At 34.5% G+C, this 18,678-nt stretch overlaps 1 protein-coding gene across 2 annotated transcripts; it reads left to right on the plus strand.

The window, feature by feature from the left end:
• Positions 1–290: 290 nt before the first annotated feature.
• On the plus strand, positions 291–18,620 carry LOC133318835 (testis-expressed protein 2-like). Of its 2 annotated transcripts, XM_061521097.1 has the most exons (21): positions 291–491; positions 827–1,270; positions 1,342–1,448; positions 2,274–2,418; positions 2,778–3,274; positions 3,359–3,446; positions 4,011–4,164; positions 5,359–5,559; positions 6,068–6,138; positions 9,947–10,134; positions 10,469–10,590; positions 11,151–11,289; positions 11,531–11,650; positions 12,164–12,268; positions 12,779–12,931; positions 13,261–13,450; positions 14,091–14,185; positions 14,398–14,519; positions 14,770–14,854; positions 15,682–15,821; positions 16,123–18,620. In XM_061521097.1, exons 1-21 carry the CDS (start codon positions 473–475, stop codon positions 16,310–16,312), a joined length of 3,375 nt encoding a protein of 1,124 aa, XP_061377081.1. In that variant the 5' UTR covers positions 291–472; the 3' UTR covers positions 16,313–18,620. The 2 variants fall into 2 exon arrangements, with proteins under 2 accessions (XP_061377081.1, XP_061377082.1); XM_061521098.1 differs by lacking the exon at positions 12,164–12,268.
• The last annotated feature ends 58 nt before the right edge of the window (positions 18,621–18,678 follow it).

Raw genomic sequence — 18,678 nt, forward strand, 5'->3', positions numbered from 1 at the left:
TTCTTGAATCGCCTTACGTCAAATGTCAATGTCATAATGTAAATCCAAATAGATACTATAAAAGGGAATGGCAACAATATAAACAATATGTCACATTGAACAATATTTAATAATAATTGAATTTTTACAATTCTTCTTAAATCTAATTGTGCTTTAGTTCAATTATTTTCATAACCTTATATTTTGTTTAATGAACTGCGTTTTATCCTTATATATAAATTACAACGGCCATCTTAGATTGTTTTGTTTATTGAGCTGACATTGACAATATAAGTCAATGACACCACTCATTAACAAGACGTCAAAGTCGTTATTCTGTGTTAAATATTCTAACTAAAGAGTGAGGACCTATCGAATGTTTAGTTCCGTAAATATTTAGTATACTTGGCTCATTGATTGCAAGTAATTGCCTAATTATTGAATCCGAATACAGTTGTGACATGGATATTTAGTGCGTTAATAGAACCGAAATATGGAAGTTTCAGGCGCAGGTACGAAACAATTTTTTATTGTTTATGATTCTGATACGACATTAATAATTTTTTTTATAAAGAATACGGTCTTAATTTTTTATTAATAACGGATGTAACCATTATTAGTTGTATCTAATTGAAAGATAACTTTTGTGTATATTTTTGTTTCTTTGGTAACAAAGAAAAATAGATACAATCACTTCGTAACATACGGTTCTTTAAAATCTTCAATTCTTTGTCTTTTTCCTATAAGATATTGAATTATTTAGAATACTTATTGGAATTTATGACACTTATAATTTTTTGAAGTGTCATTTAATTTGCTTCATGCTGTAAACAATAGTGTTTTTTAGGGAAATCCCCAAATACGTCACTATCATTTAGATACAATGCTAATAATGAGGAACTGGAGGAACTTCTTCAGGCCTGTGAGGACGACCCCCCAACACCACAAGCTGAGCCAGCTCCGGTTAGGAGTGAAAGTGCCAGTCCTAAAAGAGCCGAGAAGAATATATCCATCATAGATAAATATTTCAAATCTATGCGTACAGAGAAAACAAATGAAAAGACAGAGGATATCAAACCAGAGATTAAACCGGAAGAAACTCGTTCTATAATACCTCCCAAAGAAATCACTTCATCCCCTATGAAAGAGTATCTAAACCGGCTTGGAAAAAGAAACACCCCAGAGGTCGCTCCGGAGGGAAAGGAGGCTAATGAAACTTGGAAAATATTTCATGATTTTAAGTTCAAAATAGCTCAAGCTGTCGAAGATATGAAAACGCGTTCTGTTGAAGGTAAATTTAACCACAGTGTAGCAAAAAATATGTTGGACATGTGAATAATAATTTTTATAATCTCATGATAGACACTAAGGACAAAAGTCTACCGAGAGAAAACTCGACATCAGATTCTGAAGAGAATTCAGCTGTTAAGGACTCGGATCAGCAGAGTATGGGTGATACGGACAATCAAGTGAGTACATTATGAATAAATTTGTGTATGACTAGGCAGTTGTTTGTATCTAAGTTTTGACAAAATCATACTTTACACACCTTAAAATTGTGTAATTATTATGTTCATACTTATTCTAATGGTCAAAATTCAATGTCACAATTTTCCTATCAATATTTACATAAATAAAATTTAAGTATCTGTTTGGAATTTCAAATCAACAGCTTTCACTGAACATATATATATACATATATATACTATATACAATACCTCTGTAAAAAATAGAGATTTAAAATATTTATCTATGTCTGTATGTTCCGACTTCCGGCTAATCTCTGGAATGCTTGTACCAATTTTGACTGGAATTTCACTCGCAGGTAGGTGATCTCTTTAGAAGTCATTTAGACCACTTTTAACCGACTTCAAAATGGGGGAAGTTCTCAATTCGACTAAATGCTTGTTAAGCTATTACTCCGTAAATTAAAGGCTGATATTCAAAATTATTTGTTTCATGGAAAGGTCATTGACCTGAAGTACATATAAACATTATCATCAAGTCGGAATCCGATTAACGAATATTCGAGAAATTTAATGGCACTTCATAATGATTATAGCTCGTATCTCAAGGGGGTTTAGTATGTGGGCAAAGCCGCAGGAACGAGCTAGTCCATAAATAAATTACTACATCACATTAACATACGAATTAGTTAAAATTATCTGTATAATGAAAAATAAGTTTTTATGTATGACTTTACAAGCAAGAAACTAATGTTCTAAATTAATGTTTGTTGTCGGATGTCTTTATCTCATAATAACAATGATAATTTATATCTGTATAATCTGAAGGTGTCTTCATTGGACAGCAGTATGCAGAACTTATCTGACATGACTCAGCCATTAACGGCCAAGCCTATGGAGTTTGAGCTGATAAAGGAAACGAATTTAAACAAAAGTCACTCGGAATCCAGTGATGATACGCATAAGAATTTACGTGAGTTGATATTTTGTGTTGTACCTAATTCTGTATTGTTTTAAGAATAAATGTAATTTTTGTCCATGAAATTATTTCTGATTTTAATAATTTTGTGTATTTTTTTATCATACCAATTCTTCGCGTCTGGGTTTTTTTTGTTACTCGCATTTTCAATGTCTCCATGACGGGGGTGGATAGGTGTTTACTGAGACAATGCGTTTACCGTCAGATGACATGTTAGCCAAGCACTAACTGGCCCATAGTTAATATATATATATATAGTATATAATATTGAATCAAATGCATAAATATTTTCATTTCAAACTTTACTTTGCGTGAACCACTGTCGTCTTTCACATAAATATCAAATATTGTAGCATATCAAGAATCGGACTTAGCGAGGGAATTCTTACAAGACAGTATAGAGATCGAGTCCGGTGTTGAAGCCCTCGAGGACACGATCGACGCTTTCGGCGACGCCAATCAGATAGAAATGGAAGACAATAAAAGAACAACAGAAACACCCACAAACAATGCGAACACTTCAAACTTCGGACAGCCGCCCAACAAGAACAACGTACACAAAGACGAACCAAAGAAGAATTATTTCTTTAAATTCTCAATGTATTTCCTAACGATATTTCTATTCGTTAACTACGTGCTATTCCCTAATTCGAATATATGGAACGGTTTCCTATTGGGCATTTGGTTTTTCTGTTTCGCAACCAACGTCCGTGATTGGCTGATGGATAACTACTTCAGGGATTGGGAACCGAGGAAGGGTGGTTTCTTCCAATTGAAACAGAGCACAACACTACCATTTATATACACGATACCAACTATAAAGGAGCACAAGCCGTTGAAGAAGTTTGAGGTTTGTTACATTATTATTATTCATAATAATTTATAATATAGATAGTATTAACTATTAAGATATTTCATTATCTGTGTTTTTCAGGGTTGGTTAAATCATTATAGGTTTCCAGACTACGATCCCTTCACGTATCACATCAATAAGACAACAACGGCTTTCGTCAAACTTGAAGGTATATGTATACATATATATATATATATATGTATTAAACCATTTATTAAAATGATTTCACGCTATTTAAATATAATAATTTCTATAAAAAAAAATATCTTTATTTAAATGTCATTGTAACGGTTGAATATCGTCATATGATGTTGATTCATCGTAATTATTATGCAACAGATAATATGTTGTTTAATAATAAAAATGTATTCAATCGCGTCAAAACTAATATGACCTTGAAAATGTCCGTTAATATCGCGTCCGCTATTGTTTATTTGAAGCTGAATTAATATATTCCTCTGCTTTGGAAATATATTAAAAACAGGTATTATAAAGCTATCGGAATATTTAATTTATTTAATAGCTTAATGCATTTTAAATGTGTTTTGACGGACATGATAAAGTTTATCTTTCTTGCAATATAACTATTGTCATTGACTTACAAAGATCCTAAGATAGGTAAATCATTTAGTTTGAGAGTGTTACTACATACTATGAAACCTTTTTGCAGTTTTTTTTTACTTTATATCGACAAACAACTATTTAATTCAATTCCCGTCACCCTGTTAACCAGGTTGCAACCTACGCATATCGTACACAAGGACAAAGGTTGCTAAGCGCGCTCTTTGGGACGAAAAGATTGAAAATGTAACTTTCTACCAGCACCGGCTATACAACCTCACTGGTGCGAGAGTCATATTGCTGCCGAAAGGTTTAGTTAAAAGGAGGTTGGTATTGAGTTTAAATTTTATATTATGTATGAGAAAAAATTCATTAACTAATTTATGCTATAAATAAAATATTTGCGTGCGTGACTGTTTACTGCGTGTTTTAATATTATGTGCACTATGGGTACTTTAATTATAATTTACAGACTAACAAATAATTTGTGTTTTGACACAAACATCTCTAAAGAGTAGGAGCACTTTACTAGAAATCTAAAATATAAAACTTCTAAAATTAACTTTAAAACATAATTTCTTATACGTAATCGGATTTATGTAAATTATTTAATAATATATAAGAAATAACTTTAGTGTTGATAAAGAAGGATTATGTGCGTCTTAAGCTGCATAAACATGTTTTCTGTGCACAAAAAATGAAAAAAATAATACAAACAAAATTACCATATAAGTAATATGTGTTCGTTATAGTTATAAGTTAATTTGTGTCAATTAACTACGTAATAACTCATATCGACGTAATATATATTAAGCACAAAACAAAAAAACGTAAAATTTTTAACATATCCAAACGACTGTTGTATTAAAAGCACGCGATATTGATCGTCGCACCAAAAAATATACAAAGTATTTCGAATATTTAAATTAGAGCAACGATATGAAAAAGATTTAATTTGAATAAAAAATAAAAATATAAAAAAATACTGGTCATAAACATCCTTACTATATAGATTTTTGTTTCGTGTTTTTATGTTCCAAATTTGAATTTCTCACAACGCAAAACACACTATGACCTTGAGAGTGTAACTTTTAAAATTGAAATGCGTTGACCAATAGGAAGTTGTCGTTTTATTTGTAATTGTTCATACTTACGTACCTCATTTAATGTTTGAAACGTTTTAAATGTTGAAAATGTTATTCATATTGTCTATTAGGAGATCTATCCGCCTGAATAATTATAAAACTGAAAGGAATGTCCTTTAATGTTCTTGTTAAGTAAAACACAAAGACGCTTTGAATTATCCCCTGTATTCCAAATTGATATTATTAAATAACAACATAAATATATCAAGACCTTAATTTTAGTTCTAGGCGTCCATAATTTCATTAAATCCTAATCACATTGTTACACTGTCATTATCTGAGACACTAATTTGACTTAATGACGCCTAAATTTATTTTGATAGTTACAAAACTTAAGTCTAGACTTGATGACCTATATTCTTATTTTGTATAAAGGCAATGGAGCAAGAAATATCCAATTTGCATAATATTGAACGAAAAGGAGAAGATACAGGTGTTAGAGAAAGAAAACACGGATAAGAAATCTGATACACAGGAGAAGAAAAATAAAGATGTACCAGCGGAAGTTGAAAGCGCTGAAACAAACACGACGCCCGAAAAGAAGAGGAAGTTCGTGTGGAGAAAAAAGGAGAAGAGGTAATTTGAAGAGATATATTATTTAGCGTAAATATTTTAGTAAATACAATACCCATACTATTATTGTATTCTGCCATTACATAGGCAAAGTAATGGCAGAATTTTATATTTATTAAGTTGACACTAGCTTGTGAAGATTTAGCAGTGAAAACGTGAAACTCATCGTGTTCAGTTTAGTTTGAACGCAAACTTGTGATAATGCTTAGGTACATGTCCTTTACGTAGGTTAGCATGTAAATGTGGATTATGTTTATGTCCTGGGACTGTGCAACTGATATAGCGAGTATAACAATTACATGACACAGACTAATTTAAACAACTTTACATAGTAAGTATAACTCGACTGACTGGTTAGTGAATAAAATTGAAATGCATATAGAAATATTTAATGCGACGATGTATTTAATATTTATATTAAATATTATGTTAGTAATGATATTCAATATTAAACGCGTGATGCCGTCAATATTATTATTGTAATAGCTAACACATATAATGTATATTCTAGTATTACACATACGGAAATTGAACCCGGTAAAGAAGGCCTTCGTCACAGACTCGTGAGGAAAATGCACAGAGGTGAGTTTGTAAACAATAGTTATCTATTTTGAAATAACACATGTATACATAGTGTATGCGTGTGTTTGTGTGTGTGTGTTTGTGTGTGTGTGTTTGTGTGTGTGTGTGTGTGTGTGTGTGTGTGTGTGTGTGTGTGTGTGTGTGTGTGTGTGTGTGTGTGTGTGTGTTGATTATTTAATATATAGCAAATTAGTAAAACATTACCTCTTTATTCTATCAGTCCTCGTTTTGTTATAATTCATGTACGATTTTTTTTATGAGACCACTCTTAACACTAATTGCAACGTTAATATATAGATATAACAAAGTTTCGTGACAAATTACATAAATTAATTGACATCTTTATAACAATTTTAAAATTCAGCGAGGTGATAAATCCCGGTTCTAAGCGCTTTTTAAAAGTATTCGTCTCAAAGAATAATAAAATTGAAACTATCTCACATTTCAATTGAATTTATTTAATAAAATGATGTACAGAAAAATGTTTAATTATATATATATAAATTTCAGATTTGACTTTTCAATTATTTATTAAAACTACGAAATTAACATATCCTCAAAGTATCTATTTTACATAATTAAACTAACGAGGGACTAGTTCGTCTCTATAGTCTATTTGACTAAAACATGTTTATATCTATTTTTAGAATTAAACATTGCGAATAATTTTACTTTAAGGAGATATAAATGTTTTTTTTTTCTTGCAACCCATATTGATATTCGTTGATTCTTTAAATTCGACTTGTATTAAAACCTTCATTGTCACACTCTCATTACTCATGAGGAGTTGGTAACTATTTCTCCTTTTTACATAACAATGGGAATATTTCATTTTTTTTATTTGATCTCCTTGATATTATAAGGCGTGCAGGTTAATGAACTTTATGGTGAATGGATTAAAAATATACGCGTGCTTAGATGACTGTTTATTCCAAGCTATAAAATTCACTGTATATGTTTTACATTTCATACATAATTTAAGTATATAAAATACGTCACGCTAGAATTGTCATTTTTGACCCCTTTCCCCTATTGTTGCTTTGGTGACTCCCCCTAGAAGTATATTGTCAAAACACTAAGTTAACCCCCCCCCCCCCCACAATAATATAGTAAAAATTTCAATGTATACAAAGTAATTAAATTTTAAAATATTAAATAGTAATATGTAAAATCATCTGTATAAGTTCAATGGTAAATAACGAATGAAGGAATAAAATAATTATATTAAATACATCGGGGACATAATTTTATTTGTTACCGCGCTGAGAGCATAGAGTACCTACCTACTTGGAAATGCTGCTCTCTCAAGTATTGGAAAAAGAACGCCTCAATAAATGTCAAAAAGCGAGAACCTCGTCAGAGCTAGCGCTCATGAAAAAGTAAATAAAAATTGTTACCTAATACAGTGAAATCTGGTTAAGTGAGTGAATTTGTTTCACTTGTAGAGGCAGGTATTCCACTTTCCCAGTGTCTCAGTATATCTGGTATAAACATATGTCTCATTTACAGAAGTTTCCGTTAATAGATGTCAGAGAACAGGTTATTTCATTGTCAGAGATGCGATTAATATACGTAATTTTTGTTTTAATAGTAATATGTATATATATCCAGTGCAAACAGTCAACGAAACTAAATAAAAAGTTCTTACGTAAAACTAAACTTACTTCAGAGCCTATTTTATATGCCGTAGTTATGTAAAGGCGTAAACAATGTCGCTTTCAGTAAGTTATCCGAAGAGTATCTTTTAAGTAACTGTCGACGTTTATAACATCTTAGACTGCGGCCTCTTTGTTATCGTCATTGCTGATTCCTAGGTACTAATCATAGGGTCAATTTCTAAGTTTTCGTTCTCTAGTAAGCTTTCGTTACAGTTAGTTTATATTCGAATCTAAATTTCCAAAGCTTGTTTGCTATAACAGTTTTGGTCACACAAAACTAAGCTTTCCTAACAAAATCCTTGCCTGAAGAACTTTGATTCATGAACGCTAATTTTCTTCTATACATTTAATAACATGTTGAACAACTTCTTTCCCATAATGATGACGCCTTGATCCGTTGGTAGTAATTTACTGATATTCGCAGGCTGGCAGGCTGGCATAATCGGAAAAAGCAGTAGGTGTCATTCACGCTTTTTTATTATTTTGGTTACTCACAAACAGGTTTTTAATGCCTTTGAAATATTTTAGAGTTTTAGTTTTCCGATGAACAGAATAGACGGCTTTTCAGTTCCTAACATGTTAGCGCGCAGAAGCATTGTAAGGCGATGTTGACTAAGTGTTCCGGCACGATAGGACCTACCTTTTATCATGAAAGTTATATCGGGTAGACACTTATAAAATAGTGCCGGTTCATTTACGATAAAAATATCATCAGCGGAATAATGGCGTAAAAGAATTTGGCTATATTTGTTACCGTTATCAGCGTCAACCCTTAACCGCTAACCATTTCAGCCAACCATTGCTGCTACTAAAATTACAAATACCTATTAAGCATTCGCCCAAAACCTTGAATCTTTGATCATCGTTTCACTACGCGAAACATTTTTTATTACGAAACTTCAAGACCGGTGATAGCAGTCAATGTTTAAATTCAGGATATTCAGTTACACGTAAAAAGTTTAGTTTTCTGTGAACATTAGAACATTGTGATTGAATCTTATGTTTATTCTGAATTATTCTACAAAGAGTAGATTTTGGCAGATTAAATACGACACAAGCTAAAACGCATGCGTCCCTACTTTACAAACGGATATAAACTTCATTTTTTCAGTTTCGGATAACAATTTGAGGCTTCATTTCTTCATTTTTCATATACCTTCCGTAATTCCGTTAGTGTAGCAAAACTAAAACCGAGACTCATAGCCCATCACGTAGTTAACAAGGAATTTACGATAGAACAATAATAAGTTAGTAAACAATCAAAATATGTTAAAGTCACTCGCTATCTCGGTTATAGAGGTAACTACGAAAATAAATTAGGAAGAACAAACCCAGGCGTAGAGATTTCCTTTATCCCACTAACAGAGATAATTCAGCGCTAAAGTGTTGGGACCGGAGCATGGGTTCAAGTTATGGTGGTTTCTCACTTATCCAGGCCCCACTTAACCGAGTTCCAGGATACATAAAGTAACAATTTATAAGACTATGTAGTTTGAAAGTTGATTTATTTATTATGACATCTATCATATTGAAAATCAAAACAGAAAAACTCTAGAGAAATATTAACGAACGGCGAACATTACGTTTCAATAGACCCCAGGCCTACATGTCATGTCACACTCAGCTAAACCCCTTCCTTCCTAGCCCCTGTACGCGGAAGTATTTGATGCACGACCACTAATACATAGAATAATAAAACAGAGTAATCACAGTTTGGATATATAGATTGGGTGTACTCGGGATAGTCTGTAGTACCACACACACACGGACACACGGACGACAAAACACGAATCAATAGTATAACAATATCCTGATAATATTAATGACGATTTTTATTTATTTATAAAATTAAATTATAAATTAAATAGTCATAATAAAAGATACGAATGAAATATCGGTTACCCACTTAATAGGTACCCACTTAATAAGTAGGTTACCCACTTCATAGGAACTTTATATAACGAAATTTTATTTTATTTATTTTTTATTTTAATAGTGACCTGGAAAAAATCTCTTCAAGAGAAGTCCATCTGTTGTGACCTCAATATAGATTTTATTATATTTTATCTTTTGTTTGTAAATAAATAAAAAAATCATCCTATATTCCTTTTTCATAACTGTCACTAATCTCATATAACTTTATTCCTCAGACAAAAAGATCGACAACACCTCACAGTGCACCGAACCCGAGACGAGTCATTCAGATAAGAACACACAACTTGAATATGAAGCGGCGGAAACGGAAATAGAACTGACCAAGACGGCCAACAGCAAAGATGAGGACGTGGAGCTCGATGAGAGCGAGCTAACCAAGATCAAAGAGTGTCTAGAGGAAACTGTGAGTAAGATCTACTAAGAAAAGAAATAAAAGGCAGTCAGACAATATATATAATATAGGTATATTTCTATCGTAATCCTCATAATACAGACGCTTTCATCTCGTCTTTCCGCTAACGCGAAGGATTAGAATTAAATCTAGGCTATCTACTACTGATTTGGCATTAATTAAACTACGCAACTTAGTTAATATCGATCCGTTGATTAATCAAAGACACTCCTTTTATTGTTACTAAATTTTATGATGAAATAATCATAGTCCAATAAACATATTAAATTAGGAAAATATATAGGCAAAATATATTATAGTCATCATTTTTTATCTAATGATGTAGGAGTTGGAGACGGGATCGGATGGTGCGGCCGAGGGGGAGTGGAGCGTCCACGTCAAACACTCAAGAGATAAGCATTCTAGATTGTATCTCTTCGCAAGGACCGGAAGAGATAAACTCGAATGGTATAACACAAACACACACACACACACACTCACACTCACTCACATACACACACATATATATATAATTTTCTGGTTAATTTAGTTCCATGTCCATGTTCTCATATTCAAAACGAATATTTTTCCTTGAATACCTTATTAATGTTACCATGTCGCTAATAGCTTTGAAAATGTCGGTGAAAAGTTATAAAGGGACATGATAACTAAAAATTATCACTAACAATGAAATATTCATTCGCCCATGACGCCCCCAATTACATTGCATAAGGTATAGCACACTCACAAAGGGGCGTCTTTAGCAACAATCAATAAGTAATAATTTTTGTTATCCCCATTATTATTACAAAGATATACCAGTTCATTAATAAAATAAAGTAAGTAGGCTAACGAATATATAATCATTAGTCCAATCCAGCTTAAACTAGTTAATCAAATCCAGCCAAATCCAGTTCAAACCACTCAATTACATCCAACCGAAACCAGTCCAAACCGGTTATTCATATCCAGATAAAACCGATTAATCATATCAAATGTAATGATCTTCGTATTCCATCTTATTCCAGGTACCGCCGCCTCCTGGTAGCCGTGTCAGAGGCCCGTTCCGACTCTCCCGTTGAGGACGAACGACACACGGACGACAAGGACCCCATCGAGCTCGCTGTATACAAGCTCACTGAGAAGGATACTGTCGCCTTCGCTAAGGTTATAAGGCTTATTACACACTAACGACCACTCACCAAACACAGGCCGACTTAACTAAACTAAACTTGATTCACAGTCACTATTAACAAGGATTTAGTAATGCACACACGCTTTATATTGATATAGTCTATATAGAAATTAAAATAAATTCCTTTACGTCATATGTACTTGCTAATGTGGCATTAGATTAAAAATAATTTTATGGGTTCCTGTAAATAATATTTTATTGTTCAATTTCCAGTCCAAGTCCAACGAGCAGGTGTCTGAGGGGGTGACTATCAGCAGTACGGCGCAGCCGCTGCCGTCTAACTTTGACCTATACGAGAAGTCGTTTTGGCCCTACCTACTGAAGATAATACAGGTATATGATCATATATTCGATATCACTAACAAATCATTTACAATTTTGTTGTATATAACATATATTTTATACTAGACTATGCCCGCGACTTTGTTCTTGACGAAGTTGATTTATTTAAAAACTCCTTAAAACACATCACTGCGTTAGCGTTTAGAACATCAAGTGAAAGTCCTAGATCCTATATTATGATATAGGTAGCAAGTAGTTAAAAGTATTCGTGTACAGAAGTATTTCAATATTACTATATTAAAAAAAACATAATTAACATATAACCAGATAGAAAATAAGAAATAGTGAATTGATTTACAGTTTCCAATATTTTTCATAGATTGAGGCCTTGTTTGACTTAGCACCAACAAACAACGCACGCGCATGCCTCTATTAATAGATCGTATAAATGTTTAAAGCGATTCACAATCATCTTAAAGCTTAGTTTTAATCTCACACAAGTGCCTATGTTAAGTTTTCCTCAATAATCACAATATAAAGTTACTAAACACCGTCACCGCATAGAACCACGAGACGTCCTCTAAACAGACGACGGACGCGGGCGTCATGTGTCAGATAGAGCCCACGCCGCCCGACAGGAGTAAGAGTAAAAAGAAGAAAAAGACAGCTGTAACTATGTCTCATAGATATACTATGATCACTGGCAGTCACTGATGCGGTGAAGCGCCGTGAAGTAGAGTGGCAAAAAGTAGTATTAATGTAGATTGTAGGGACAGTGTGTTGTTATGACAAAATCTCTTTCGACAATATATATATATATATATATATATATATATATATATATGTAATTATTTACAAATTAGCGTTTATTTGATTTTTTAATATATACCTAAATAAAATTTAACTGTAATTATAATCTTGATAACAAAACTACTAACACCCTGTGTATAGCCGACTCCGTGTTTATTTAAGGGAATTATTTTAGTTATGTTAGTTTGATTTATATAAAGAATAAAAATAATAGTACACTGACATCCTTATTAATCAGTGGTCACAATAGATATGGCCTACTGGTTCGATTTCTAGTTACGATGAAGTTGTAGTAGATATTACATATAGAGACAGCATTGGTATTGGTCTACAAATAGTCTATTAATAAGATATAACCCGCGACTCCAGTCCCAGGGCGCGGAGTGCACGTGTCGCGTGTTGCCGGCGGAGGTGTCGTGGGTGAACACCGTGCTGGCGAGGCTCATGTATGACGTCATGAGGGACCCCGCCATGGTGGCCCGCGTCCAGAACAGGATACAGAGGAAGCTTAACACGCTCAAGGTAACGTATACGGAGCAGCCTGTATATGAATAGTATGTGCGAGTGTTCCTACTATAGTAGTTATTTGGACAGCCATCTCATATAAAGAATATGGAATGTTAAGAAACTCTACTCGAGTCACCAATAGTGGGATTCTATGTTAAAATAAAAAATATAGGTGGTTATCCACCTTTACATAATCACTGTGCTATCTGTCTATATTTTGTTCTTAGGAATTCATAGAAATAATCTGTTGAAATAATGATAAGAATATAGATTCTCGGTGACTTACACACGGACCCTGACAGCAAAAGCTGACAAGTAACGATGAATGCTCGTGTGTCCGTCAGCTGCCGTCGTTCATGTCTCCGCTGGTGGTGACGGAGCTGGTGCTGGCGGGCTCGTGCCCAGCCGTGTGCGGGGTGGGCTCGCCCTCGCTGGACGCGCGCGGCCTGTGGCTGCACGCCCTGCTGCGCTACGACGGCGGCGCCACCATCACCATCCTCACACAGATCAACCTGCTCAAGCTTAAGGAGAAGAGTCAGTCATCTATTATACTCTTTATATAATAAACGAAAGTATTACCTTCCCCTTAACTGTTAAGGGGATGATAGTTTTATTCTCGTATTAAGGGGAAGATTTTTTTTTATTCAAGATAATATTTTAATGGGAAAGTTAGGACATTGTTTATATTAACATTTTCCTCTGATAAGTTCTTTCACTACTCAAATAATATAACTCGAAAGAAAGATTTTGCACAATTCTTCATTTTAATATTATTATTGTCACTGCTTCGGCCGCCAGATGAGTTCAGGAAAGGTATGCAAACTAAATATGTTTTTAATAGAAATGAATTTATACATTGTAGGGACCAAAAGGTTCGTCGACTGAACATTATGTTGTTGTCCTTATTGTATTAATATCTTGTACGATATTTAAATACTAAAAAAAAATATTGTGTTTACAACAAAATTAAACAATACCAATAACTATTTACTTCTATGTTATTTCGATTTCATAATGACATAAAATTTAAATTAAATATTCAAATTTATACATACCTAAGAGCTTCACTGCATACAAATACAAACAACTTTGTAAGGATAAATGACATTAATAACATATCGATAGCCCGTCTATAAGAATGGATGCCTTATATTTTATGAGATATTTGTTTCAGATCTCACCTTAGAAGACCAACTACTAGCGGCAGCCGAAAATACAGTCGAGAGCGATGCTAGCTGCTCTATACCGAGCACGCTGCTCACAGACAAGGTGAGGGACAAACAATATACGAACTAGGCTATATGCTGTGGACGTGCTTACACTGTTGGTCTCGCACCTAAAAAAACACTTCGGCACCTAAAAAATATATGTACACATGGCATAAAATGTTTTAATAGTACCTGAAAAAAAATGTGTACTGGAATTGATATTGACTGCCAATAAGTTTAACCTGCTCTTATATCGGTTGATGGGAACTACAGAAACGCAAACCGGCGATCTACGACTCGGAGGTGGAGGATTCAGCGGAGTCCAGCAGCGACGACGAGAGCCCGCCGGTGCAGCCCGTCGACAGCACAGAGAATGTATTGGCCGCGGACTCTGTGTGAGTATACACACACGCACACACCACACACACACATACACACGCACGCACACACATACAGGAAAGAGAAAGACGTTTGTACATACACACACAAACAAACAGAATACATACAACTTGTACACACCACACAACAATTTAGATATCTGAGATATTAGAGCATTTCCGTGTCAGCACATTCCATAGAGATGAATTAAATATATAAAGTTGACTATAAAATCTGTTGACTCTGAAGAAAAATGTTCTGTTGTAGATCGTCAACAAACGAAGGCGGCTCGTCCAAGAAGAAGTTCCTCCGTATGGTAGACAAGATAGCCACCAACAAGTACTTCCAGCAGGTAACAACACCTCGTGTGTTAATAACATTGTCGCGTGAGAGTTCCTGACCTTGTTATTGTAAAGCTCGTTGAAACTAATGTCAGCCGAGTTCATCGTCTAGACACAACATTTTTATTCTAGAAAAATCTTAGACCGGATACAAAAGATATCTTTCACGTGTTTTAAATCAATATTCTTAGTATAATACAATAGCAAATATAGAAACAACGTTACCAGGAACTAAACTAAATTTAAAGCAAACGACGTTTTTCTTAAACAACTTCATATGTAACAAGAGATGAATTAGACTGAAGATAACACTTTTAAAAAGCTAGACAGCCACTGGAAGTCCTGTCAAAGCTAATGAACTAATACACTCGTGTTAAAAACATTAAGCAGGTGAACAAAACTAATGAAGGTTTCAGTTAATCTTCAATAATATAAACTAAACAAAATGAACAAGTAACTAGCAAAATAAAACTGTACTTCGTAGCTCGTTGTATATTAATATATTTGTCCTGTTAGGTTTTGGTTAGCGATGAACATGGGATTTAACAGAAAACACTAATATTTACTCTATTATAACCGCAGGGGATATCGCTTGTATCTCTTTATAAGAGACTGACTCGAAACTGACTTGGCGTCGCTTTTGTATACAATCCAATTACTAGAACATTCCAAAACATTCTCGTTTATATTTCTACTTGTTTACAAACATTAACAAAAGGAATGTTCTAGAATTATAGCTAATATTCCGTCCTTTCGTCACGAGATGGCGCTGCCGCCTCAATGTCGAGGTTATCGCACTATATTCGCTAAGACACATTTATAAAGAAAACATGATCAGGTAACCGACTACAAGTACGTGAAGCGGGCCATGGAAGGTCTCAGCAACACGGACATCAAGCTGCAGCTGGAGGTGAACGGCCTGGAGGGGAGGCTCGCCATCAACCTGCCGCCGCCGCCGCACGACCGACTTTGGATAGGGTGAGGAATACACACACGCACACACACAAACACACGCACACACACGCACGATAAATAATACACGTATTAAATCAAAGTGAATATTAATTTGTACCTTAAATATCCCTGAACAGCGCTGACTGGTGTACACGAGTAGTGCACACCGTGACTATAGAGAATGACTATTATGAATGTATGTGTGTCGGGTTATATATTTTAACTTTAATGAACATTCCCATACTATAACAGCCGCAGCACGCCGCAGCTGTCTCGGACATTTGGACACATCGACTTGTTACTTAACTCCATGTGACATTTTCAGGTTCTCCACCAACCCGCAGCTGGTGCTGAAGGCGCGGCCGGCGGTCGGCGCGCGGGCGCTTCGGTTCGCTCACATCTCCAACTGGATAGAGCAGAAGCTCACCAAGGAGTTCGAGAAGGTCCTCGTGCTGCCCAACATGGAGGACTTCATCATAGACGTCATGTCACCCACGCCCATAGAGTTCGAGTAGGACGTCAGCGTACCAATACCGGATTTACATTTGTACATCGGGGCTTGACGTGGACTCGCACTGATTTAGCATTTCCTGTTCATCTTGCATGTATATCCGCAGATTAAAAAAATATTGCGTGAAGTCCCTGCGCGTTGAAGAAGCGAAGCTTCGTGATGTATAAATGAAAGTAGGAAGGGGTGGAAATCACTTTTGGTGAACTCATATTGTTCCTTTGAGACAAACTTTATGAACGTTGCTTATAACTCACACTTGAGCTACCCGTTCACTCTCGCTCCGTCTCTCTCTATCCCCCTCCCCGGAGCGTTGAACGTTTAACGCAACCTTGTTGCAACTGGCATAAGGAGATCCACTTCAAAAATGAAGAATTATACTCTCCGTTTGTAGTGTGACGGTTTAAACTTGTGGTAAGAGCTGATTAAACTATAGACAACTGTTCTATAACACAAACAATATGAGCTCGTTACGGAGACGAGCTGTCACCGAGCGTGTCACACGTGACACGTTACATAAAGTGTTTTATAATAAGTGACGGACAGACAGCGCTGAGCGTCGGTAGATATAGAGAAGATTATTGTAAATATTGAAATTATAAAAGATTTATATATATATAAAACTGTTCCGCACATGTTACAGTATACAGAGAGTGGTATATGAACGTGTAGCGGTTTGTATTGTTGTGTTCGGTAGGGTGTTGTGAGTGTCCCAGCTCGGTCGGGCGCTGCGTGCAGTCTGTGAGCTTCCTTGTACACTGATATGACAATAATTCTTATTCTTGAAACCTATAAGCACGGAACAGTCCTCATAGTAATATTCATATATTTAATGACTGCACACAGACAAAGTGAACTCCCTGTAGCTGACACTGCCAGAAGCAGAACATTTTTTTTTTAAACTTGTCTATAAATAATTTTCAGGCGCTATATAAATATTAAATAATTTTGTAAGCTAGCGGCGAGGTAAGCGAACTATTTTTCACATTAAAAATATATAAATATTGTTCAATCTAAATGATCGCACAAGCACGCCTCTACACGGCGTGGGGAGGTCTGTGTGCGTGCTCCCTGTCGGTATAAGGCTGAATCCTCGCTCACGATACGCGGCACGTGTCCTCACATGCTCCCCGTTTGGAATATATTTTTCTTAATGAAATTTTCTATTAATTTTTTTTTTTGAAAAAATTCTCTTCTATAATATTCTTATACGATCTTTTTATGAAATTCTTATACAATCTTTATGTATTTAACAAATTGCATATTTCCATAGTGTATCGTGGTGTCGTCACAGACGCTTTGCCCGTTTGGATCGTAACTTAGCATATATCTACATATCGAGACCATACTAATTTGTTTTTCGTTGTCTCTCGTCTTGGGCTACAGCGTTCAGTTGTTTTATTATTAGAAAATATATGAATTTAATTTTAGTTGAATATTTGTATATTTTTTTTATGTTTGCTTTTATAATAATTCGTTACTATTGATGAAGCGTTGATATACTTTCAAATGTTATGAAGAGATAAATTTTATAATACGACTTTTTGGCGCGATTGTTTAAATGGTGTGTTTGTTATGTAGTGAGGAGCTCCTGCGCGATGTCAGGCGGCAGACAAGATTAAATAAATTGTATAAAATATCGAAGTCAAACACTAAGACTGCTTACAATACGTCGGCTTATGTACAGAGGAGTTATATATACTTGGTTGAGAATCTGAACGTCTATAGAAATCTAATTAAATTAGGTCAAATACGTTACTGAAGTAACCTTAAGGTATATTGATTTTTTTAAAAGATATAATAAAAATAAATTTATAAAAATAAATTAAAGAAACTATTAAAATTTCATAGTAATGTAAGTCTGTGAGAATGTTTTCTGAACTGTTATGAATGTCGGCTCCGATCTTCAAACGAGAATGTCAGTACATCTCACACGGAGCCGCCGCAGCTGTTAGTTACGGGTATTTGATATTTTCCGTGTATTAATTTTTTTTTTTCGCCTAAAATATAATGAATATTAGTGGAATTATTTTACTATAAGTGTTCTATTTATTTTTTAAACATGGCGTCGCGTCGCTCAGCACGTTACGTATTTAGTTATATTTTAACTATTCCCGTTAATGTCTGCTGTGATTGCGTCTCCCGTATCTTATCGTACCAAATGATTACTAAATCGTTGTCTGTATATAGATTATCAAATTATAAAGTGTCTATGTGATATTATTATATAGTTAAGGATTAAACCGTGCCGAGTAGTTTTTCTATGTGGTATCAGTTGTGATTTTTGTCAATAAATAAATGTTACTACATTTCAATCGGGAGTTTTTCATTTCACCTCTCGTACTCATCTTATGCAACTTAATCAAAACGGGT

This window comes from Danaus plexippus, chromosome 8 (genome assembly GCF_018135715.1).
Source record: "Danaus plexippus chromosome 8, MEX_DaPlex, whole genome shotgun sequence".
Lineage (NCBI taxonomy): Eukaryota > Metazoa > Arthropoda > Insecta > Lepidoptera > Nymphalidae > Danaus > Danaus plexippus.